This window comes from Pinus tabuliformis, chromosome 3_2, assembly GCF_031772625.1.
Source record: "Pinus tabuliformis cultivar Carrire ecotype Pingquan chromosome 3_2, CPIR1, whole genome shotgun sequence".
Lineage (NCBI taxonomy): Eukaryota > Viridiplantae > Streptophyta > Pinopsida > Pinales > Pinaceae > Pinus > Pinus tabuliformis.
In genome coordinates, this window is record NC_142302.1 from 1,180,469,838 (window position 1) to 1,180,495,769 (window position 25,932).

The 25,932-nt window shown below is 39.5% G+C and overlaps 1 protein-coding gene across 1 annotated transcript; it reads right to left on the reverse strand.

Moving 5' to 3' along the window:
- Positions 1 to 5,253: 5,253 nt before the first annotated feature.
- LOC149184931 (uncharacterized) lies at positions 5,254 to 8,995 on the reverse strand. The gene is made up of 4 exons (XM_089415483.1): positions 8,172 to 8,995; positions 7,057 to 7,519; positions 6,744 to 6,954; positions 5,254 to 6,602 (listed from the first exon to the last, which is right to left on the reverse strand). The coding sequence occupies exons 1-4, from the start codon at positions 8,993 to 8,995 to the stop codon at positions 5,254 to 5,256; spliced, it is 2,847 nt and encodes a 948-aa protein (XP_089271609.1).
- Positions 8,996 to 25,932: the final 16,937 nt, after the last annotated feature.

The window sequence follows — 25,932 nt, forward strand, 5'->3', positions numbered from 1 at the left end:
CCTTAGAAACATCAAATTTATATAAAAAAAATGCTCTGAATTTATAAATGTTTTCATTAAATTAAAATAAGGAAACCATTTTCAGAACTATGTGTATGTTTTGCCCATTTCATGATGAAGGATGGGAAATAAGCAGCGTGAAACTTGCTATGGGAAGTGATAGTAATTTATAAGATTGTGAAAACGTCGTGGTTCTAGTGATTTATTGACTTTTTATGGGATTTTGAGAAGGTCAAGGGTCTGATTATGCACGTTGGACAAGATTTTGAAGATGCCATAGTTCTAAGTCTGCATGTTGGATAATGCTGGCCTAAATTTGGACCTATAGCATCACAGGTGCTACCTTCTTCAACTTGCCTATATTCACTACAAACATGCCAACTCAATGACTTATCCTAAGTCTGCGTGTCTGATAAAGTTGGCCTAAATTTGGACCTAAAGCCTCACATGTGCTGCTGGTTGGACTTCCCTATATTCGTTACAAACCTGCGACCTATCCAGCAAATGACTAGTCTCCCTTATTCCTTTAATAAGGCCAACTGACGAAATGGATTCATATTCAAAGTTTCTCCGATATAAAAGGGAAGCCCGATATTGATAGGATGTATTCTCGAGTTGAGTATCCCACCATGTTTTCGCCAGACTCTCCAACTGTAGAGTGGTGATTTGAAGCTTCATGTCCTCTTCCATTGTGGAACATGTTTTGAAATAGGTAGAGAGACTATAGAGCCAGGACTTGACAACCTCTCCATTCATTTGGCTAGAGAATTCGGGCAATTTAAAGCATTTATCTAGTTTCATTTTCTCGAGAGGTTGTCTCTTTTGTTGTAGCGTAATTATCTCTTGAAGATCCATGACTAAATCATGGACTTGGGAGTCCTTGGATGAGGGTTCTCAATGAGGTGCATGATTTTCATCGACCAAAGGAATTGAAAGGTATGACACCAAGCAACAATCTGTGATGGAAATATGAAACAAGGTGGGCACACTAAGAAGGGTGTTGAATTGTTAAGCCACAAATCCCCCAAAGAAGAAATCTTTGAACACTTGTATGGCTTCCAAGATCTTACACTTTGATACCAACTCATCTACATCAAGATTTGAAAAGATTCAGAAAGGAAAGAATAACACATATGTTCTGGAAAACAATACCACCATCTTATGATAAGGGAGAGATGAGCATTTTTTTAAACAATGCAAGCACTCTCGTTATTTTAATTACAAAATATATGAGATAAAAATCAATTGCATTATTAGATAAAACCATTATAAAGATGTTTCCATCTTTACTAGATTTTTTATGTTTCCTTTTTTTGAGTTTTTTTGTTGCCAACAAAGAAATGTGTTTTTCCTTGTTGCCAAATAAGTTAGATGTTTCTCATAGGTGAGCCCTTCTTGGTTTCCTAGGAACCACTTGAAAATATCCAAGTCATTATGTTCTTTAAGAAATACTTTTGGAATGATGATACTGTTGAAGATAATGCTTATTAAGTAAATGTTGACCAATTGTAATAGAATTGTCATAAAAAATATAATTCTCTTGACATAATTATGGTTGAAGAAACACGCAAGAAGTGCGATAGTTTCAACTAATTATATTAAGATGATTAAGATGATTAGTAACAATTTTCATAGTTGTAGAAACATGAAGGCTATATATGGATGTATTAATCGTTACATGCATAGAAATAAGAAGCAAGAGGAGAATAAATAATCTTAGGCTTTGATATCTTTGATGTTTTGGGTTCAATGTTCATATCACTTTTTGTGTTTTTATAAGTGTGTTTATCTCCTCATAATTTCTACATTTTTGTATCATACCTATGTCTGGAAAAAATTAAATATTTGTGAAGCTAGTTTGATAGAAGTTCTGGAGAGATTAAAGAAATGGCCAACAACATTAGTGGTCTTACAAATTCTTACCATTATTTTGTTTTTGAAGAATTAGCACGAAGACATTTTTTTTCACAAGATTTTGTGGGAAATGGTTATGTGATACTCAAGCTCTTGCAAATTGGGCCCAAGTCTGAAGAGAATAGTTGACTCAAAACCTATAAAAAGACTCAAAAGATCATTTTTCTCATCCAATAAGTATTGCATGATTCTATTTTTGCTAGACTTATTCCAACAACAAAATCAAAAGAAGTAGGGGATATGTTACAACAGTCATATCAAGGAACATATATAAAAAGTATTAAATTACAATCTCAAAGGTAAAACTTGTTAAGTTGCAAGATTTTCTCACTTGGATTATAGGAATAGCCCATTGAATTAGATATGAAGAAGATTTAGAAGATCAAAAAATTATTGAGTTAAATCTTTATGCAAAACTTCATGGTATTGTTATTTTTTTTTTTTTCTCGGCAAAGACTAAATTCTATTAACTGAAAAGTAAAATAATATTACAAGGAGTTGAGGCCTTAGATAACAGTACCTGAGAGCACTCAACGCAGCAAAACTGCCTCAGTATAGAAAGGACCTGAGAAGACCGGTTACAGAAAGCTAGAAAACATATGTAAAGCCCAAAGATAGACCAGTAGAACATAAGAAGAGACATGAAAGCAAGATAGACATTTTCCATGGCTAACCAGAAGAACATTATACTGCCACTGCCCTGGAGGAAAACAAAATCATCTGGTTGAAGATGCTGAACCATGACTGCAAACAAAACTGCCTGGAAGTAGTCATCTGAAACGTCAGCAAAACCAAAAAGAAAGTTTGAACAGACCCAGGTGGCCTTAAACATCCACGTCCTCACTAGGAGGCATCTCCACTACCGGACACGCACTTCCAGTCCACACATCTTCGCTTCCAGCCTTCTCGCCCGCTGGGTTCGCCATGGGATGATTAGTGGCTTTGGAATTCCCTTCCCCTGCCACCGGGACAAAGTCTTCAAGAGGCGGTGTAATGCTGGGAGCTTCATCCTTGCCAAGCCTATCTCCCTTTCGTTTCTCCGGGCTTCCCCCATCCGTAAATTGCTCACTGCTTTGAGAAGGCTCAGGAGCCACGCACATCAGAGGATAAAGCTGGTTTTCTTCTTCCGAAAGGATAATTGTGATATGAGCGGTGATCAATGGCCTATTAAGATTGCTTTGGAACTTGAAATGAGTGGTTTGAAACGCACTGTTCGGAGTTGGCTTGCGAGCAGGGCTAGAAGGAGGCACATTCACCGGAGAGGAGGGGAGATTGACAGGAGACATTTCAGGGTCCACAGAGCAGCTTGCCTTCGAACGCCTTTGGCTACCTCGGCGCCCCCCGGAACGATTCCTCACACTCTAGCGAACCATATTGAGGTGCGTAGGGGGAGCCACAGAACAATCAGGGACAATGACTGGAGGGCAAGAAGACTGCACCGGGAACCAATTCGAGCGCACAAAGTAGGCCTGAGAGGAAGGTGAGGGCCGCCCAATTCGCAATTCCAGAGCAGTAGAAAGCTTACCTCTTATAGCAGAGTTTAACCTGCCATCAAGACCCTTAACATAATAATACCGTCTCCAAGATAACGGAGTACAGGCATGAAGCTTGCCTCTGTGAGCAGAGACCTTCTTTCCCTCAAAATCTGCAGCAAACCAGAGCCTGGAGCATGAAGACTGAACACTATCTGTGAAGAGAATAAACGAGAGCACCATGATTATAACCACCATTGCTTCACTTCGAACGAAGCAAACCATTAATGCAGAGATCCTACCAAATCTGCCCTTCTTAAGTTTATCCTTCTTGCGCCGGGTGAAATCCTGGGAAGCCACGCTGCCCTGCAGCTGGCAGTACCAACCCTTACTGTCTGTCATGAAGAGCATTAAGTTCATTAATTTCACCCGCATCCGGGGGTTCTACTTCTTCCTGATGCATTTCCTTCTGCACTAGGTTGTTGTAATCCAAGAGTTGAGATTCAGAGGCTAAGCTTGAAATTGATCCAACATGTAGATGCAACCTGCAATCAACCCCCATATTAGCAAGTAAGTCCGCGACTTTATTCCCTTCTCTGCGAATGTGCTTCAGAGTGACCGCCCTGTGGGAGGAAAGCCAGCATTCAATAGATTGTAGCCTTTTTTCCATTCTCCAACTGTTACTTACTTTGCAAGAGGGGGATCCCTGTAGGATTCTTGAGACCATATTGATGATGATCTGGGAGTCGCCCTCTATTATGAGTGGAAAGAAGCCTTTGCCTTGCGCAAGAATTAGACCCTGCCAGAGACCTTCCAATTCTGCTGAGTTATTGGTATCCCATCCTCTTGAACCTAAAAATGTTAAGAGAGGAGCTCCCTTATGATCTCTGAAAATCCCTCCAAAGCCTGAATTCCCTGGGTTGCCTTTCGAGGCACCATCAAAATTTAGCTGGTACATATGCATGGGGGGAGGTGACCATTTCTCAGGTGAGTGGCTCCTTGGAGGCTTTGTTCCTTTGATGAGCTGTTCTCGCTTCCATTGGAAGTTCCAATTGGCCCATATAGATTGTTCTTGGGGGGTAATTGGGAGATCCTCCTGGTACCAGGTTTTGAGAGATATGGTTTCTTCAATGTTTTGGCAAATTATTTTCCAGATATCTTCCAGCGGTCTAGAGTGATCCTTGAATATTCTACTGTTTCTCTCCTTCCATATGGCCCACATGAGAAAGCCCGGAATGAGCTTCCAAAGGAAATTTAAGATCTTACTTTGATAAGGGGTATGGTCCCAGTTGCGCACAGTGGCAGTGATGTCTCCATTAGTTCTTCCTTCCTTTTGGCAGTGGAAACTGACCTTTTCCCAGAGCTTGCGTGCCATCGGACAGGAATGCATGAGATGCTTTATGGTTTCCTCCTTTTGTCTGCAGTTAGGACATATTGAAGGTCCATGAAAGTTCCTTTTTCTAAGATTGTCCCACGTGAGAATCTTGTTATGACAGAGGAGCCAGAGAAAGGTGGAGATTTTCGGCCATATGGAAGGGTCCCATATTTTGCTCCAGAGAGGATCTATCACCATATGTTCCTTGATAAGGATGTTGTAGGCCTCTCTCGTAGAAAAGGTGCCTCTTTCCTCATATCCCCATCGAAGAATATCCTTTTCCTCCGAATATTGAATTCTTCTTTTCATTAATTCTGTATCTAGAATTTGTTGGGCTTGTGTCGAACCCTGTCTTAAGATCTGAATTGCCTTGAGCCATTCCCTGTAATCTTGGTTCGATGAATTTCTCCAGAAGTTTTTCACCTTATCATGAGATTGTATATCCTGCTCCAGATGTTGAATATGAGGGATTTGGTCCTTTAGTTTGGGCATCTACTGCCAAGAATCTTCCCAAAACCTTGCAATGTTACCATTCTTCACTTCCCAAAAGTTGTGCTGCTGAATGAGATTCCTATGCTGCTTGGCCGAATTCCATATGATGGAACCCATGCTGACCTCTGATATTCTTATTAGTTCCTCCGCTGGGCAATTTCTTGCATACTTAGCTATCCACAGAGAGGCCCAAGGGGTGAGAGGTTCAGTTAGCCACTTCCACCAAATTCGAGCTCCCATGACCTCATTGCTATGAGAAGGGTCCCTTAAACCAATACCGCCCCCTTTCTTTGGTAGACATGCCATATCCCATTTGACCAGAGCCCACTTGCGCCTGTGACCACTGCTACCCCAGAGAAAGGATCTCTGGAGAATCTTGATTTCTTTGAGAACCCATTTGGGTGCTGCGAGGATGGAGAAGAGGTATAGCGGCATAGCCTGAAGAACTGCTTTTATGAGGACTAGCCGGCTTGCCATATTAAGAGATCTGTGAGTCCAAGAGGAGAGCCGAGCCTCTAGATTTTCTAAAAGGATTTTCCATGAAGAGTGCTTTAGGGCTGAGGCAGTCAGAGGAGCACCTAAATATTTGGAAGGAAGTTTAGCAGTGGAGAATCCTAGAATACGGGTTATAGCTGCCTGAGTTATAGAGGGAGTATGGAAAAAGAAGATCTGAGATTTGGATTTATTGATAGAGGCTCCAGATGCCTCCGAGAAGTCCGTCAGAAGGGATTTGAGCTGGCGAGCTTCCTGGACCGAGGGATGCCCAAAAAGCATGTTATCATCAACAAATTGCTGGTGAGTGAATGCAGGGGAATTATGAAAGGATAGGCCTCTGAGACACTGGGATTGCTGAGCTGACCTAATACTTCGACCTAATCCTTCTGCCATGATAACAAACAGGAAAGGGGAGAGAGGGTCTCCCTGCCTGATACCCCGGGAAGGATGAAAAGTAGAAGAGGGTATACCATTGACCAAAACGGAGAAGAAGGAGGAGGAGATGAGGCTCATAACCCATCTAACCCAAGGAGCAGCAAATCCAAAAGCAATTAGAACTTTTTCAATATACATCCAGCTTAGGCTATCAAAAGCCTTTGAAAGATCTAGTTTGAGGAGCATACCTGGCTTCTTGGAGATCTTCAGAGAATGAATTATTTCATGAGTCAGGATGATACCATCAGTGATCTGCCTCCCTTCAACATATCCGGATTGCTCAGGTGAGATGATGAGAGGAAGCAACAATTTGAGCCTGGAGGCGATGATTTTGGAGACAATCTTGTAGATTATATTGCACAGTGCTATAGGTCTATACTTGTCAGGTGTGCTTGGCAGATCCACCTTGGGAACCAGGGCTATGAATGTAGCATTCACCCCCAGAAACATCCATCTTAAGGATCGTGACTCCTCAACCACTTGCCAGACTTCCATCTTGATCAAATCCCAGAAATTGTGGAAAAAATTTGAGGTAAATCCATCCGGGCCTGGGGCCTTACCTGCTTTCAGTTGTCGCACTGCTAGTTCCACCTCTTGTAAGTCAACAGGCTTGAGAAGCAATTGGTTATGCTCTTCTGAGATAAGTTTAGGAATGTTTCGAGTGATTTTCTCTATAGCCTGTGATCTATCACCGTTTGGCTCTCGGTGCATTTGCTTGAAGTAATTTAAGAGTGCGCTTTCAATTTCTTCGTGCGTTTCCACTTTGATTCCCTGCTCATTTTGAATATGAGTTATATTATTGTTCATTCTGCATTGGATTGTGGTACTATGAATTTTTTTTGTGTTTTTCTCTCCATCTTTAAGCCATTTGACTCTTGATTTTTGCCTCCACAACGTTTCTTCCTGCTTAGCCCTTTCTGTGAGTTGCGTTTCAAGAACTTTTTCTTGTTCTGACAGGTCCTCTGAACGACCATCAGTAATAATCCTCTGCTGCAGTTGCTTCATTTCTAGCTCGAGGGCACCTTGACCCTGGAAGATATTACCGAAAGATGTGTGATTCCAGTGTTTGATCTTGCTTTTTAGATGCTTGAGCTTTTGCTGGAATTGGAACATTTTTGAACCTGGAGGAGGGGAGAAACTATTCCATTCTGTACTGATTAAGTTATGGAAATCCGGATGGGACATCCAAAAAGCCTCAAAGCGGAATGGTCTGCGAAGCTGGTTGCCAGGATGTGACCATTGAAGGGAGATGGGCCAGTGATCAGATCTTGAGAGCGGCAGGATGGATGCTGCGAAGTCTCCACCAAGATGAATAGCATTGTCCGAGAGCAGAAACCTATCCAGCCGAGAAGCAATCTACTGGTTCCCAGCTCTTTTGTTGTTCCATGTAAAAACACCATTATTGAAGGGAAGGTCAATGAGCCAATTAGTCTGAATGAAGTCCTTTAGGGTGACCCTTCCTGACTTCCTCTGCATCTTCCTCCTCTTTTTTCTTCCAGTCTAGTAATCATGTTAAAGTCTCCTCCAGAGATCCATAAAGGGTGCGATCTGTTATGGTTGATTTTAGAGAGAGTGTTAAGGATTCCAGCTTTGAGTGATGCCTCCTGTGGAAAATATACATTAGTTAAGAGCCCGTGTATATTTGTCCCTATGATGTGAAAGATTGCTTGAAGGAAATTCCTGTGTGCATGGATATTGTTGAGTCTGATAGCTCTGGAATCCCAGACAATCGCCAGGCCTCCAGAAGCCCCGTCAGCATCCACAACAACATTAAGACTCCCTGGCCAAACTTTTGCTGCAAATCTATCTAATGCAATAGAATTGCATTTGGTCTCTTGCAAGAAAAGGATTTGAGGATTTTCTTGCTTTATCATGTTTTTAAGAATTCAATTTTTCCTTGGGCCATTGAGCCCTCTTATATTCCAAGAGATTAACTTCATTGGGAAGGATTATTATCAGAGTTGTAGTACTTAGTTAGCTTGGAGTACCTGCCTGACTCCACTAATATTTGTCCTATTCTGATTGTTCGCTGTAGATCAGTTTTCCTTCCTCGCTTTTTGATGTCTTTGGTTATGAATCTTCCGTCCCAGGGGCCTCCAGTCTGTATACCTAAAGATTTTTGCCGCTGCGCCCGAGATAGGACTTCTTCCAGATTCTCAAGTTGTCCAACTGGAATGTTGTCAAAATTGTTTGTTGTGCAAGCCTTTTCTAGACCTGGAATGTCCAGTTCCCCAATATCTATTGCTTCTGTTTCTTCCTCCATGATCTGTGGATAGTTTGATTCCTCATTCGGTTCCTCTTCTAGACTGGCATTAGATTGTGGGATCTCCATCTCCATAACTTGAGTATTCCACATTGGTTCCTTTTGCTTATCGGAGGTGGAAGCTCCCTTAACTCGAGGATCTGCATGAGGCACTGTGGGATCTGCCTGCTTCGAAGGATTATCTTTCATCAACTCTGGCTCTGGTGGGGCAGGAGAATCTGAGCTCGGATCCGTTTGGTGAGCTAAAACTTCAAAATTGTTGCTTGTTGAGGGCCTAGAGGGACTGGTTTGCGGCATTTTGGGCTTTGAGGCTTGTTTCTTGTAAGATTTCCGGCGATTTGCTACTTTGGTAAAGCCAGCTGCTTCAGATGCATCCGGTCTAGAGGCAGGAGAGGGTTTTTGCGTTAAAGGACAGTCTCTGAATAAATGTCCCAGGGCATGACATCTTCGACATCTAAAAGGCACATGTTCATAGTCAATTGGCTGAACCCATTCAATGTCATCATGAAAAACACTTATCGCATCTAGAAGAGCCTGGTTGAGGTTCATATAGACGCATATACGAGTAAAGGAGGTGTTTTGTTTCCTCTGCAACCTTTACAAATTTGCCCAAGACATTTCCAAGCACTTGAAGGGAGTCTTCCTCCCAATATTCCACTGGAAATGAGTATAAGTGGATCTAGACTGGAGCCCAACTGAGATCCTCCTTGTCCGGGTTGAAGCGTTCTACCCATCCTCTAAGAAACAGTCCAGCAGCATTAAAGAAGTAAGGCCCTCCATCCAGGACTCTGTTTCTATCCTCCAGGCAGTTGAAAATGGCAGTGAAGAACCCTTTTGGTCCTAACTACAGGGTTATATGTCCCTTTGGGTGCCATTTCGCATTTATCCAGCCCCTTAGCACCTTCTCAGTTGGCCACAATCCGATGAACTTCCCTATCAAAGCATGGTCTTTCATATACTGTATCTTCACATTGATTCGGTGGCCTGGAAGTTCTACCTTTGGACGCTCAGAGGCTACAGGTTTGCATGTTGCCGAGCGGACCTCTGGTGACATTTTGTCTTGTTTTGTCCTTTGAAAGTTCAGATCCACATTATCCTCATCCTGGTTTGCTGTTTTATTTCTTTCCTTATGCTGTTGCCGCCCATTGTCGGTTTGTGGGGGAGGCTCATCGCCCTCCCCCCGAGGGGGTTCCATGGAATAATGTACCCTTTAGTTAGTGTTTGAAATTTCCTGATCCCATCAGAAGTTGCAGGTCTTCTGCTTTCTAGCGCAGCCTGCCATTGCAGCGAGTGTTCAAACCCTAGAACGCAGAGCTCCCCTAGGGACAATCGCCTTCACGGTATTGTTATTTTTTTTTTTGACTTTAACGGTTAGATTTTTATTTAAAAGGCGGCAAAACAGCTGCCGCTTGCTTTTACATTGGATTGAGTTTCTCAATTTCATTTCTCTCTGAGTTCATGAAGTCCACGATTCCATGATCAATCTTTGATTCAGGATTGCCTTTTGGAGAAGCAACGCTGTGTCTCTGTCGGAGGGTTCTTTACCTTGATGTTACCAGCTGTCTCTGACAACCTAAGTATGCCTTTCTGGAGCCTTCCTCTAACTCTGATGCCAGAGGAGCGAATCGGTTATGAGCAATTTCCACTTGGGAGTATGAATATCGTTTTCCATCTCTAGTCTTCATTCTAACCTTCCAGCGCCTTGCTTTTTGCCAAAACAATTTCCCCTGGAGCAGAGAGAGCCGTGCGAAATGGGCAGCTGTTCGATTGAATGTACAGAGCCTGGCGTCAAAATTTTGCGTTGCTGAAACACCACGAGCGGCGTTGCTGAAACACCAGTTTCAGCAACTGATAAAATAACTGTGTTGCTGAAACACCATTTCCAGCAAGCGAATTTCTGGGTTTTCTGTGTTAAATCAGAATTACTGGTTAATCTGATTATGGGATGATGCAGAGAGAATCTTCCAAGTTGACTGATAGGGTTCTTTGGCTTCTGGCAGCTCCAAGGTTGGCTTCAGAATCAGCTTGAGTATTAAGCTGCCTCATAATGTGGAAGAAGGAGATTTTCCGAAACTTAGCCAGCATGGGTCTTATTTTCTTTAGAATTCGGCCTAAATGGATCTGCAACTGATTCGAAGGAGAATTCATTGCTTGAATGATGAGCCGAGAGTCTCCGAAGACCGTCAATGTTTGAATGTTCCGTTTTAGAGCCAGAGTCAGCCCCTGCCACAAAGCTAGAGCCTCAGCTCTATTATTTGATTCGATTCCCAGACCCCAATGGTACTGGAGTAAAGTAGACCCATCGGGTTTCAGCAGCACTCCACCTCCACCCGCAGCTCCTGGATTGCCTTTAGAGGCCCCGTCGAAGAAAAGACAATGGTCATCTAGTGCCAATCTCCACTTTAGAAATTCCTGTTCTTCCAGACGGATTTCCCACTTAGCATGGCAGGTGGTTGGAATAGTAGGGATGGGTTGATTATTTGGAACGATTTCTTTTAGCCACAGCTCCTCCTCATTGTCCAGCTTTACTTCATTCCTTAGGGTTGGCTTAGCTTCCAAAGTCTCTCCCAATAAAGCTTTAATTTTGGATATAACATTGTTTACAGTGCAGATTTCTCCTCTGAAGATTCTGTTGTTCCTTTCCAGCCATAATTTCCAACATATGTATTTAGGGGTCCACATCCAAGCAGTCCTAAGGAGGTTTTTATTGTTGGTGCAGATTGGAGGTAGCTTGGCCCACTCGTAGAACAGGGATGGCACACTTCTTGGTGGCTCAATATTGTTCGCCCTTGAACTCAGGACCCCTTTCCAGACTGCCTTGGCAAAGGGGCACAGAAGCAACAGGTGATCAGCTGTTTCTTCCTCTGATATACATAATGGACATCTGGAAGGCCCTTCCATTCCCCGTTTTCTCAGGTTGTCTCCTGTGAGAATACTATTATGAGCAAGAGTCCAGCTGAAAAAATCTATTTTAGGGAGAGAAGGAAAGTTCCATATGAATTTCCATTGCGTTGGGTCTGGAGGGACATTCGGGACAGCAATTAAACTTTTGTATCCTTCAGCTACCGAGTAGGAGCCAGTATGGGAGCCCCATCCTCTTTTATCCTTGGCTGTTGCTGATAATGGTGATTTCCCTTGCAGATTGTCTAACAGTAAAGAAGCTTCAGATTGCAAATGGTGTGGTACCTCCCCGAGATTCCAGCTGTCCCATCTTCTTTCAGCATCCTCCGTCCAGTTGGTTATGTCCCACAGAGTTTCCTTGTTGTTGGAATGCAGCCATAGCTTAATATTTGCCAGGCCTTTTATATGATGAAGAGGCTGGTCTCCAAGAATCTGATCATTCCAAATTCTTATTTTTTTCCCATTACCTGGGATCCAATAGAGGTTGGGGCTGAAGTTGTCCAGAGCAGCGATACAAAGTTTGGATATTGGGGAGCCTCTGGAATTTTTTGGAGGAAGATCAAGACATCTCAATCGTTGACCTTGAAAGTATTTCTTCCACAGCACTTTCTTGCTCCAGCTTATTTTCCCTGCCACAATATTCCACAGTATTTTTGAGCCAAGAGCGAGATTTTGGGCAGCCAAGTCTCTAATTTGCAGACCTCCTTCTATGAAAGGTTTCTTAATGGTATCCCAATTTACTAAATGAAGCCTTCTTTCATTGTTTTTTCCCCCTTCCCACAGAAATCTTCTCAGCATACCATCCATTTTACTGAGAAAGGTTTTGGGGGCGAGGAGAATAGAATGCTGAAACAGAGGCATGCTTGTTAAGACAGATTTTATAAGGATAATTTTCCCAGCAGTGTTCAGCCAGGAGGCTCCCCAGGCATTAATTCTGAGTTTGAGCTTGTCCAAAAGGGGCATCCAATGGGAGACTTTGGGGATGGATCTGAAAATTGGGATCCCAAGATATTTGAAAGAATCCCAGTCTTGACAGATTTTCATTTCAAGAAGCCTAGCTATATCAGCAAGGTTTTTAGCTGAGCAATTCCAGCCATAGATTGTACTTTTTGAGTAGTTAATCTTACTGCCGGATGCTTCCTTATAGATGTCCAGTTCCTTTTTGAAAGAATTGGCCGAAATAATACTCGCTCCACCTAGTAGCAGAGTATCGTCGGCAAATTGAGCATGGTTTATTTCTTTGACATTTTGCACCATTCTGAGACCTGGCAGAATTTGGATTTGCTGACAGTAGTCGAGCTGGAAACTCAGCACTAAGGCTTGTATGGCATAGAGAAGCGGGGACAGCGGACAGCCTTGCCTTAATCCCCTTGAAGCTGTAAAAAATTCAGTTGATCTTCCATTTACCAACGGAGCAATCCAAGGAGAGGCTATGCAGGCTTTCACCCAATTTGTGAATTTTGTTGAAAAGACCATTTTTGTCATAACTGCAAACAGGAAGTCATGCCTCACCCTGTCAAAGGCATTAGCCAGATCTAGTTTTATTACCATTCCTTTCTCTTTTCTCTGGACACTTGAATGTACTGCCTCTTGAACTAGTACAATATTATCCAGTATCTTTCTCCCTTTGATGAAGCCTCCTTGGTTCTCCGGTATGATGTCCGGCAATATATTCTTGAGGCGCATGGATATTATTTTGGTAATAAGTTTATAGCTAGTGTTACACAACGAAATGGGGCGAAATCTACTGAACTCAGAAGCTCCTTTTTCTTTCGGAAGCAAAGCCAGGAAGGCTGAATTGGTGCTGCCTCCTATCTTAGTACAAAATTGGGATTTCCTTACCATTCTCAGAAGGTCTTTGTTGATAATTGACCAGCAAGACTGAAAGAACCTGGCAGTGAACCCATCAGGCCCTGGCGCTTTATCCGGATCCATGCAATCCAAAGCTTTCTTGAGCTCATCCATGCTGATCGGGGCAGTCAGCATATTATTGACGGGGTCTTGCACACAGAAGGGGATCAGATTGTACGGATATGCTTGGGGATCTATAGGCTGGTAATCAGGAGCTGAATAGAGGTCTTTAAAAAAGGAGAATGCTGCTCTCTTTATGCCCTCAAAATCATTAACCACTATATCTTGGAATCAGATTTCTGAAACATTTTTGTATTGCTTTCGGGCTTCAGCATGCTTGTGGAAGAAACTAGTATTTTTGTCGCCGGCTTGTAACCATAAGTTTCTAGATTTCTGTCTCCAATACTCCTCTTCGTCCCTACTGGCTTTATGAAAGGCTTTTTGTAACTCAACTTCTTTTTGGAGCTGACTTTGGGTAATATCTGAATTCTCCATTGAGGATTGGAGGGCAGCAAGATTTTCTATAGACTCTTTTCGATTGGCAGCAGGAGTTTTCAAAGCTTTTGCCCATTCCTTGAGCTTTCTCTTAAGAGCCCGCAACTTTTCTTCCCACACGAAGAAAGGGGAACCCTGAATTTTCCGGTTCCAGACTTCAGCAACCACCTCATTGAACCCCTCTTGCTGAATCCATAATGGGCTAAATCTAAATGGAATGGGTCCGAGAAATCTATCCACGGAAAGCTCCAGACTTATGGGTTTGTGGTCAGAGGTGCAGTTGGGCAGAATTTTGGATGAGGTCATTAGACCACTAGTGAGGAAGGAGGTTTGGACAAGGAATCTGTCCAAGCGAGCTGCTATATGGCTGGGACCTAGTCTTTTATTAGACCAAGTATATTTCCCAACTGAAGGTTTGATGTCCTCCAAATCCCAATCGTTCATGATGTCTTCTACCCATTCTCTGGCAGGGTCCCTTACAGGTGATCCACCTTTTTTCTCTTCAGCAGCTAGAGTAACGTTCAGATCCCCTGCAATAATGATATTTCCTGGATTGTGCAAAACAAGAAAGGACTGGAGCGAGTCCCAGCAAATTTTTTTCTCCGATGGCAAGACTGGAGCATAAAGGTTAAATAAACTTACTTGTTGACCAGAATCTTTGTGAAGGAGTTGAGTGAAAATCCAGTGCTGGCCACTTTCTTCTTGAATCAAGTCGTATTTGGAGCTGTCCCAGAAGGAGGCGATCCCACCAGAGGCACCTCTAGCACTGACAGCTCTTCCAGGGCCTTTGCGCCATAATGTTTTGCTGGAATGGAGGAGAAGAGAGTCCTCCATCTTTGTCTCCTGGATGAGAAGGATTTCAGGCATATGCAACCTTACAATGTCTTTCAGGGCCTCTTCTTTCAACCTGCTACCTAATCCTCTGCAATTCCAGGAGACGTATTTCATTATTTACTGGAGAGGGGGGGAGTGGCTCCTTTTGGAGCCTTGTTATTCTTGCGCCCGGATCTGGTATTCATCATTCCCTTGAGGGTTTTCTGGGAACCTTGGAGAACATCCATGTAGGTTTTCTCCTCTCTTTGTTTCTTCTTGGATTTTCGGCCCCTGGATGTTTTGATAGGAGAGATTTGAGAACTGTCTGATTCAGATTCTCTTTCTTCTGATTCTTCTCCTGATTCAGAGGCAAGACTAATGTGCTCGTCATCGCCTGCTTTTCCCCCTTGATCTGCCTTGGTTAATTGGGGATTTGATTCTTCTTCGGATTCTTTCCTTTCCTTCGGCTGACCTTCAGTTTCTTCATGTTTCTCTGAGGCCTCCCCCTTCTCAGCTGTGGATGGGCCTTCATTTGAGACTGGTTTGGTTTTGTCGTTGGGCTGGGGATTTCCCTTTGATTCTGTCTGCTTCTTCTCGTTTGGCTTTGAGACTACCTTTCCTTTTTTTATTTCCTTCCATCCTTCTTCTTCCTCTTTGTCCCCTGATGGTGCTTTAGGGCAGTTTCGTTGAAAATGGCCATGTTCATGGCAGATCCTGCATTTAAATGGGAGTTGCTCGTAGTCCAGCTTCTGGTAGTGATGCCAATCTCCTACTGTCAGCTTGATAGCTTCCGGTAGCCCAGCTTCGAGATCCACTTCCACGCATATTCTGGCGCAGGTGTATTGGCCCTTGTTATCAGCTTTGTCGATGAATCTTCCCAGTCCATTTCCTATCTTTTGCAGTGCTTGATAGCTCCAACAGTGTATTGGAAGATTGGGGAGCCGAACCCAAACAGGGACCTCCTTTGGGACATCGACTGAGGGGTCAAAGTCGGGTGTCCATTTATTCAGAAAGAGACCTTGGTTTCCCATGAAATATGGGCCATTTCTGAACACCAAATCTCGGTCTTCCTTGGTAGTGAATTCAAAGATGAAGTAGCCCCTTCCAATCAGGTAGCTGATCACATTGTTTGGGAGCAGGGGTCTCCAGTTTCTTTGCACCCATTCATGAGTCGATTTGGTTGTTGGCCATCGTCCCATAAACTGCCCTACTAAACCTCTGTCAGCCAAGGCAAGGGCGATTTTGATTGTCTGGTCTTCTGGCAGAGCAATTTCTGGAATTTCTTCTAATTTTTTGATAAACTTCGGAGCTTCAGGCTGCATTCGTTTTTTCCCTCTCTGCGTAAGGATCTTCTTGAAGGCTTCTGCAGGCGAAATCGGTGGGGTGGGAGAGGGCTCCGCACCCCCTGGAGCAGCCATGGCGGCGACAGCTGGTCGCAAACCTAGCAGAACGCATTCCCTACGCGCGCATAACTACTCGATAGCATTGCCTTCACGGTATTGTTATTACTATTAAAGAGTATAAAGATTTAATTCAATCTCTTGTGAATGAATTTATGGTATCTTTTCAATGTCATGAGCAAAAGATAGATCTGTTGAAAAATATTTTGAGCAATCTTTTCAAGCAAAATCCAATAAAGGTTAGGGAGTTGAGAATTTCTGCCATGAGGAAATTCTAAACACCCGTGGAAGATGAAGAAGATAGGGATATAGATGAAGCACAAGTTGAGGAGGAATTAACAAAAGAAGAGGTAATTATAGTCATAATAGAGATAAATGATTTAGAAAATTCCAAGTTTAATGTTTTTATTGGAAAAGATTAGGGCATTATAAATTTTAGAAATTTTTTATGAAATAAAAATTATAAAAATAACTAAATTATAATTTTATTTTAAATTATTATTATAATTAATTATAAAAAATTAATATATGAATTAAATATGTATGTTCTTTTTTAAATATTTATGAAATATTTTTTTTTAAGTAGTAATAAATATTAGAAAGTTGATTTTTAATTTAATTTTCAATTTAATCAAAAAAATGTTCTAAAATTGAATTAAAATAAATTATATATAAAATATTTTGATTTTAAAATGAGTTATGTTTTTTTGAGAATGTGATATTGATAGTTTCATTGTACCAAGGATATTAAGAATCTTGAATTTAAAGTGGCCATGAATCAATTATGGTTGAAAGTTCTTTTATTTGTTTAACTGACACATCAAACTCTTCTTATAATTATTCTTAGTAAAATAATTTAAAATAAAGTAACATTTTTTTTGGTAATAAGAAATGAATGATGAGGTGAGTTTCTACATGTTTATGATGATTTCTATTTATCCTCATTCAACAATAAAAGTGACTTAAGTACTTTTGAGATAGATCTCAACCTTCTAACCTTGACTACTCTTAAAAATATTGGGTGAAGGATAATTATTAAATCTTAACTTTGGATCTACAAGGCTCTAGAGGGATCAAATCTCTTTTCAGTTTAAAAGAGGATTGTTTCTAGATAAATTTGACCCCTCTCAACACTTGTCGATTCTGAGTTAAGATGGATCTAGGTTATTTTACTTAATTAATGACAATTAATTGTGATTATAAATATTATTAATTAATTTCAATTAATTATGATTATAAATATTAATTTTATATTTTATTTTATTTTATTTTATTTTCATATAATTTGAACGAGTCAGATATTTATAGGACATTACATTACATTACACCTCTCAACACAATTAAATTAAAATCGGCCCAGATCCATCTCCAGATCTATGAAGCATGGAAAAGGATCAAATCTCTTTTGACTATAAAAGAGGTTTGCATCGCAAGAGATTTTGATTAAGTCTTTCTGATTAATCACATCATAAGTTGTTGGTTGACATTTGGAACCATCTAATGTAGTTCATCCTCCAACAAAGGTGGTGAAAAAATAAAAGATGCATCTAATTTGAGAGTTAGCCGTTAGGGAATAGTTGTTGAATTAGCCGTTAAAAATTAGTTGAATATATATATATATATATATATATATATATATATATATATATATATATATATATATATATATTATATATATATATAATCATTTTGTTTTGTTTTATTTTATTTATATTTTTAATTAAAATAATATTGAATTCGTTAAATTAATTTATAATAAATAATAAGAAATAAATATTTGTAAATAAGTTTAATTTATTTTTATCATTTTTATCTTTATTTTTATTTTTTTCTTTTCACTAAGTTAAAATGTTTAGTTTACATTTTAATTTAATTTAATTTTTTTTTGTGGCACTACATTTTCATCATGTTCAAAATAACACCTTGATCAGATAAATGAATTGAACCGATAACTTCACATCAAGGAGTGCCTTAACACATAGTCTATCCAATACAAAATAAACTATTTAATTTAATTTTTATTTTTATTTATAATTACATTACAACATCTCTACTATACTAAAAAAAAAAAAAAAACATAATTATGAAAACTTATTCCTAAATTAACATAAAGTAATTACTTATTTTAACAAACAATATTCTTATTTTAACAATATTTACGCCGTAAGGCGTTCCCTCTAAGAAAGACATCCCTAAAATGTGACGTGTGCGATCCTGAGCCATTGATTCTGTGTTAGACGATTGAGGTGTTTTCAGCCGTTGATTAAATATGTTTTTTTTTTTCCTGTTTAAAATGTCTTTTTTTCCACCGTGCCACACGAAATGTGTCTTTGTTTCTTCCCTGCATGACAGCTGCGTAGCTCGTGTAGCGTTCTGCTTCCCACCAGAGCGGTCGTCTCGCGTAGCGTTCTGCTTCCCACCAGAACTTTATATAAGCACAGATTGTCTTTGTTTAGGCACAGATTTTCATCCCGAGGTAACCAGTGCCACAGAAGGACAGGTAATTCTTTGTTTTCTGTTAACGTTTTGTTTATGAAACTAAACTCAGTCAATGTTCTGATTTGGAGCTCAAAACATAGAACCTATTTGCACAATCGCATTGATTCCTCACAGTGCTCCAGTAATCATCATTTATTCCATTGTAGAAACCAGGTGAACATCAAAACGTTGTCTCAGAGGATAATTCAGAAAACTGGAGCCTTCTTCAAGAACTTGAACAGCCTCAGACTTGATTAGAAAGAGCTTTAGAAGGAACAAGATATACCTAGCAATATCACAGAACAAAAACTTTGGTCTCTGCTTCAGAATAGGTCTATTTAATGCGGCCTCCTTTCGTTTTAGGGCTCAGGTCTGCATTTGTTATCACTGAGTTGTTCCTCAGATCTCATTGACCAGTTCTTTTTCTTCACCAAATTCAGTGCCAAATAGGGAGATGAGGTGCTTATTTATATTAGTTCAATCCACAGTGAACCGTCATGACTATAGGAGGAGGTCAACTTGAGTTTAGTTTGAGCTGACTCCTGCAATTGATAGTAAATCCATGCTTTTGATATTGCTTTGTGATTGTTATGCCAGTACGATCCCATTTGGGTTGTGCTCATATAGCTTGTTTTAGTTAGTTTCAAACCATAAAATCTACCCCAACTTCATCTAATGGGCTTGTAATATAGCCTTCTTTCCCACATTTTCTTGACAGCGGGATTGCTGTTCTTGGGCATCAACAACATTATTAGGTTTAATGGACAATAATTTTCCCACAAATGAAGGCCTGGGTTCGACAGGATTCCCCATCAAATCTCTGAAACCCACAGCCCCCCCAGTTGCAGGGATGAATCTGTTCATTCTGTGAAGATCTACTCCATCAAGAATCATGGTGCCAAGGTTGAGAATGCCCTGTGGGTGACCAGAAGGACGACGGACCTGCAGTGCCAAGAAACTCATCCCACTGAAATCTGTGCTCCCGTAGCCCTTGAGGAGAGTGGAAAGCAAGACCACCTTGAATGATGACTCCAATCCTCAAATATCAATATAGTCTCCAACCTACTCTCTCACAAGGCTCCAACCTTGTATGAGGACTCCAATCCTCAAATATAAACAATGTTTCACAATTTCACATGTGCAAGAAATACTCCAATATGCAAAATGCAACTGGAATCTTGTCATAGTTATAGTTCTCATAGTCAGTGAAATGGTTGCAATGTGGTGGGAAACTAGAAAATTATTAGAAGTAATGAATCTGATCAAATAAAAGACACCACCAATTTGATAACAAATCTACTCTGCCAAATTTGTGCAACATTAAATATAAATCTAGGCTTCAACTTGGTCTTCAAGGTCTTATTCAGATCTGCTTTAAGAAGGACTACAATGTCTGCTCCAAACTTTTGCTCCAATACTCTTCCAATCTGCACTAAAAGTGAGCCCCAGATTTTCTGCTCCAAATATTTTCAAGTCTGCAACAAGGAATCTCCAAGTCTGCTTCAAGAGAGGCTACAATGTTGCTCCAAAAGTTAACCCAAGGTCTGCCCCAAAAGGTACTTCTTCTACTTCTGGTTCCTTTGCAATCAACTTCTTAAACTGTTCAATTAAACTATTATATGTACCTTCGCTGACAACTTGAACGAGGTCTGAAATTTTTATTCAAATAGGCTGAATAGAACTTCAGATGATGTGTCTGTGATTTCATCAGGTCCCATAAATAACCTGACAAAAGCGTGACAGTGTGTCCCTCAAAGAGGTATTCCAAATCATTTCCCAACATCAACATTGTTGATTGCATCAAATCCTTCTAGGTAACAATATTTTGATGCATTGGTCACTCCAACAGGGCCTTGAACATGGTGGAGTCCAAAAAAAAAGCTTAGAATTCCGAAGCAACACACCTATGCCTTACAGCATATGTAGAAACCAATGATGCATAATTGATCAAATTCACAAATGGTGTTTCCAATAATTGTAAAGCTGCAATTGAGCCCTCGACTCTCCGAAGGGGTATCTTAGGAAAAACAATGGAACTCTATAGTATTGCATATATCTCAATGTCTAAACAATTAAGTTCTCACGGATAACTAAGGTAGCATGAGGCAAAGGAATGTTTAAAAAGAACAATCTTTTCTTTGTTAAATTCTTGAAATTGCTGTGACTCAAGCTTTGGACGACTCCCCCCAACTGTATTCTCTGTATCTGGGTGGATTTTTCTCATTGACCAAATCAGGTACAGGTCCCACCATAACATAATACGAAGGATTTAAAAAGAATGGGACAGGGAACCTTTCCTTCTTGTCATTCACCACCACCGTATGTTCTATACTTTCATATTTGTCTTTGCTCCAAACCTGCACAAGACAAAAAAAGGCTTGTTTCTATGAAAACTGTAGGGTGCTTAAAACAAAATAAGTTGCTTTGTTAACATCTTTCTTTCTTAAATTCTTGAAATTGCTGTGACTCAAGCTTTGGACGACTCCCCCCAACTGTATTCTCTGTATCTGGGTGGATTTTTCTCATTGACCAAATCAGGTACAGGTCCCACCATAACATAATCTGAAGGATTTAAAAAGAATGGGATAGGGAACCTTTCCTTCTTGTCATTCACCACCACCGTATGTTCTATACTTTCATATTTGTCTTTGCTCCAAACCTGCACAACACAAAAAAAGGCTTGTTTCTATGAAAACTGTATGGTGCTTAAAACAAAATAAGTTGCTTCTGAGGCAGCACTAACAGAATGAATGCAAGCTATATATGGTGATTCACTCATAGATCAATATATTTTATTTCCAGGCTAATGCAATGTACATAGCCAAACATATATTGCCTTAACCATTTTGTTAAAGCTTGTTTCTTCTGGCTTCACTTGTAAATAAACAGAAATATCATTTCATTAACAGAGACAACTGATTATTTAAATTGTACAATCTATTTCAATTAAGAAACCAACAATTTTTTTGGTTTCAGTCCTTGGAAACTAGACAGTTACATCATACATGGCTTTGAACATATCAGATTAAAGATATCCCAAGGACTATTCTGCATACCATGAATTCGTATGGGCAGGAGTAAGTGAATTTTGCTACAATTTACATACCCCACAAACCCATCCAATAATGTCATACATTCTGTCATGTGATACCCCAGAACATAGTTATGGATTAGCTCAAGCATCCAAGGTTTCTGATTTTACAAGACTTGAGTTTGCCTTGCTCATACTTACACTTTCTTAAGAGGAAGTACCACTGCAGGCACTACTGTGGGTGGGATGATTCTTACAGCATGCATTCTTTTTTTCAAGCAAAAAGAATAAGATGATATCCATGCCTGTAAGATGACATCTTTGAGGTAAAAAATCTTTGTCAATGTATCATCAAAGGAAACGCAAAGGAAACCTTATGCCTTACTGCGTTTTCTTTGGGCATTAAAAGGAGGTTCTTTCACACCATTCCCTCCCTCTGTTAGAAACCTCTCTTGTTGATCTCTTGCAGATAAAACAACAACAATTTCTGCAGAGCAGAGATCTCTCTATCCTTGCCTTCCAACTCACCTACTCTGGTTTCAAGCTCTCCTGCTCTTTCATTCATTTTTGTATCCAACAGCCTTATGAGCTCATCTTGAATCACCTTCTGTATCATCTGGGACCTCTTATACTCGTCCACTTCCTGAAGCCACAGGTCTGCGAATTGACAATCTTTCCAGGCCTCGAACCAAGGACCTCCCATTGTATAATGTATAGCTTTGGGAATTTTTTTTTGTTTATTTAGTTGTCTAATACCAAATATTCAATAAGAACTTTTCTTGCAAGGTGTGCTTCTAGTTAGTATAACTTGAATCCCCTATTGTCAATTAATTTGCTGATTCATTATGGTCAAAAAAAAATTGGGCAGAATTTGGCAAAAGAAATTGTAAGATCGAGGCAAGCTATTCAACACCTTTATGAGAACATGGCACACCTGAATTCAATATTCTACGCACCTTGGAGGAAGTGTTGGTAATTTTTTCTTTACTACTTGTTCTCGGATCATCTGGCATGCAGTTTAATCTCTGTTCTGTTATTGAATTTGGATGCTATGCGTAATTTGGAAAAGGCTTACAAGGTAACATTTTCCCAATTTTTTTTTAAATTGAGGAGCCATTTACCTGAGGCATTGTGGCTGTTTGTGTTCTTAGTGTCACTACTAATCTAGATAGTATCATAAGGAGAATCCTCACTAGTGCATTGAACAGAGCTGTGTTGATTTGTTGACACGTCATATTGTCTTATCTCTATATAGTTATGCTCTTATGGTCTATACCATAATTATGTAGGTATTTTGCATGCATACCTCGATTTAATAGGTTTGCTAAAAAAATTGATGGTTCCATGTGTGGCTAAAATACCATAAGCGATATTTCTAAAATGAAGAGAATATAGAAGTAAACAACTCCTTTATTTAGTCTTGAATTCGATCCTATTAAAATAGTAGATTAACATTCTATTTATATATATTCTCTTGATACTTTTAATGAACAAATCAATCTTTCTAAATCAATAAATGTAAGGGATTTCTAATCTTGCCCAAATTAATCAGTTGCAAAGTTATATCGTTACTAACTCTAACGTGTAAACTTATCATTTTTACTTCATTTTGTCCCACTGACACAATTTCTATCATTACATTAAACTAAATTTTCTTTAATAATTTCTATCATTACATTAAACTAAATTTTCTTTACTTTAAGGAAAAATAAGTATAATAAACCATATTTTGTTTTGTTCATATTAATTTCCCACTAATTCTTCTCACCAACTTCTCAACCAAAATAATTTGAAAAATCATATTAAAAATAGTAGTGGTTTAATTACGCCGTAAGGCAAACTAGAAAATTATTAGAAGTAATGAATCTGATCAAATAAAAGACACCACCAATTTGATAACAAATCTACTCTGCCAAATTTGTGCAACATTAAATATAAATCTAGGCTTCAACTTAGTCTTCAAGGTCTTATTCAGATCTTCTTTAAGAAGGACTACAATGTCTGCTCCAAACTTTTGCTCCAATACTCTTCCAATCTGCACTAAAAGTGAGCCCAGATTTTCTGCTCCAAATCTTTTCAGGTCTGCAACAAGGAATCTCCAAGTCTACTTCAACAGAGGCTACAATGTTGCTCCAAACGTTAACCCAAGGTCTGCCCCAAAAGGTACTTCTTCTACTTCTAGTTCAAGATTTGTTCAATAGGCTTCAAGATTTCTCCAAAAAACTCTCCAAGATGCTGATTCAAGGCTTATTCAAAAAGCTTCAAATTATGTTCAAGAGGTTGATACATAATTCCTTTAGAAGCTGCTCCAAAGCTCTTCAAGGGTTACTGAGAGTCATTCCAAGTACATCACTCAACATCACTGGTTTGAGATCATTGCACTGGTCAATGTTCTGATTTGGAGCTCAAAACATAGAACCTATTTGTACAATCGCATTGATTCCTCACAGTGCTCCACTATTCATCATTTATTCCATTGTACATACCAACACTTACTTTGGACTTGCATCAACTGAGCATGGCCAGTTTTCCTAATCAACAGAGATCTAAGCCTTGCATATTACCCTTTGCAATCGACTTCTTAAACTGTTCAATTAAACTGTTATATGTACCTTCGCTGACAACTTGAAGGAGGTCTGAAATTTTTATTCAAATAGGTTGAATAGAACTTTAGATGATGTGTCTGTGAAAGGAGGTTCTTTCACACCATTCCCTCCCTCTGTTAGAAACCTCTCTTGTTGATCTCTTGCAGATAAAACAACAACAATTTCTGCAGAGCAAAGATCTCTCTATCCTTGCCTTCCAGCTCACTTACTCTGGTTTCAATCTCTCCTGCTCTTTCATTCATTTTTGTATCCAACAGCCTTATGAGCTCATCTTGAATCACCTTCTGTATCATCTGGGACCTCTTATACTCGTCCACTTCCTGAAGCCACAGGTCTGCGAATTGACAATCTTTCGAAGCCTCTAACCAAGGACCTCCCATTGTATAATGTATAGCTTTGGGAATTTTTTTTTGTTTATTTAGTTGTCTAATACCAAATATTCAATAAGAACTTTTCTTGCAAGGTGTGCTTCTAGTTAGTATAACTTGAATCCCCTGTTGTCAATTAATTTGCTGATTCATTGTGGTCAAAATTTTCTTGGGCAGAATTTGGCAAAATAAATTGTAAGATCGAGGCAAGCTATTCAACGCCTTTATGAGAACAGGGCACACCTGAATTCAATATTCTACGCACCTTGGAGGAAGTGTCGGTAATTTTTTCTTTACTACTTGTTCTCGGATCATCTTGCATGCAGTTTAATCTCTGTTCTGTTATTGAATTTGGATGCTATGCGTAATTTGGAAAAGGCTTACAAGGTAACATTTCCCCAATTTTTTTTGAAATTGAGGAGCCATTTACCTGAGGCATTGTGGCTGTTTGTGTTCTTAGTGTCACTGCTAATCCAGATAGTATCATAAGGAGAATCCTCACTAGTGCATTGAACAGAGCTGTGTTGATTTGTTGACACGTCATATCGTCTTATCTCTATATAGTTATGCTCTTATGGTCTATACCATAATTATGTAGGTATTTTGCATGCAGACTTCGATTTAATAGGTTTGCTAAAAAAATTGATGGTTCCATGTGTGGCTAAAATGCCATAAGCGATATTTCTAAAATGAAGAGAATATAGAAGTAAACAACTCCTTTATTTAGTCTTGAATTCGATCCTATTAAAATAGTAGATTAACATTCTATTTATATATATTCTCTTGATACTTTTAATGAACAAATCAATCTTTCTAAATCAATAAATGTAAGGGATTTCTAATATTGCCCAAATTAATCAGTTGCAAAGTTATATCGTTACTAACTCTAACGTGTAAACTTATCATTTTTACTTCATTTTGTCCCACTGACACAATTTCTATCATTACATTAAACTAAATTTTCTTTAATAATTTCTATCATTACATTAAACTAAATTTTCTTTACTTTAAGGAAAAATAAGTATAATAAACCATATTTTGTTTTGTTCATATTAATTTCCCACTAATTTTTCTCACCAACTTCTCAACCAAAATAATTTGAAAAATCATATTAAAAATAGTAGTGGTTTAATTACGCCGTAAGGCAAACTAGAAAATTATTAGAAGTAATGAATCTGATCAAATAAAAGACACCACCAATTTGATAAGAAATCTACTCTGCCAAATTTGTGCAACATTAAATATAAATCTAGGCTTCAACTTGGTCTTCAAGGTCTTATTCAGATCTGCTTTAAGAAGGACTACAATGTCTGCTCCAAACTTTTGCTCCAATACTCTTCCAATCTGCACTAAAAGTGAGCCCCAGATTTTCTGCTCCAAATCTTTTCAAGTCTGCAACAAGGAATCTCCAAGTCTGCTTCAAGAGAGGCTACAATGTTGCTCCAAAAGTTAACCCAAGGTCTGCCCCAAAAGGTACTTCTTCTACTTCTGGTTCAATATTTGTTCAATAGGCTTCAAGATTTCTCCAAAAAACTCTCCAAGA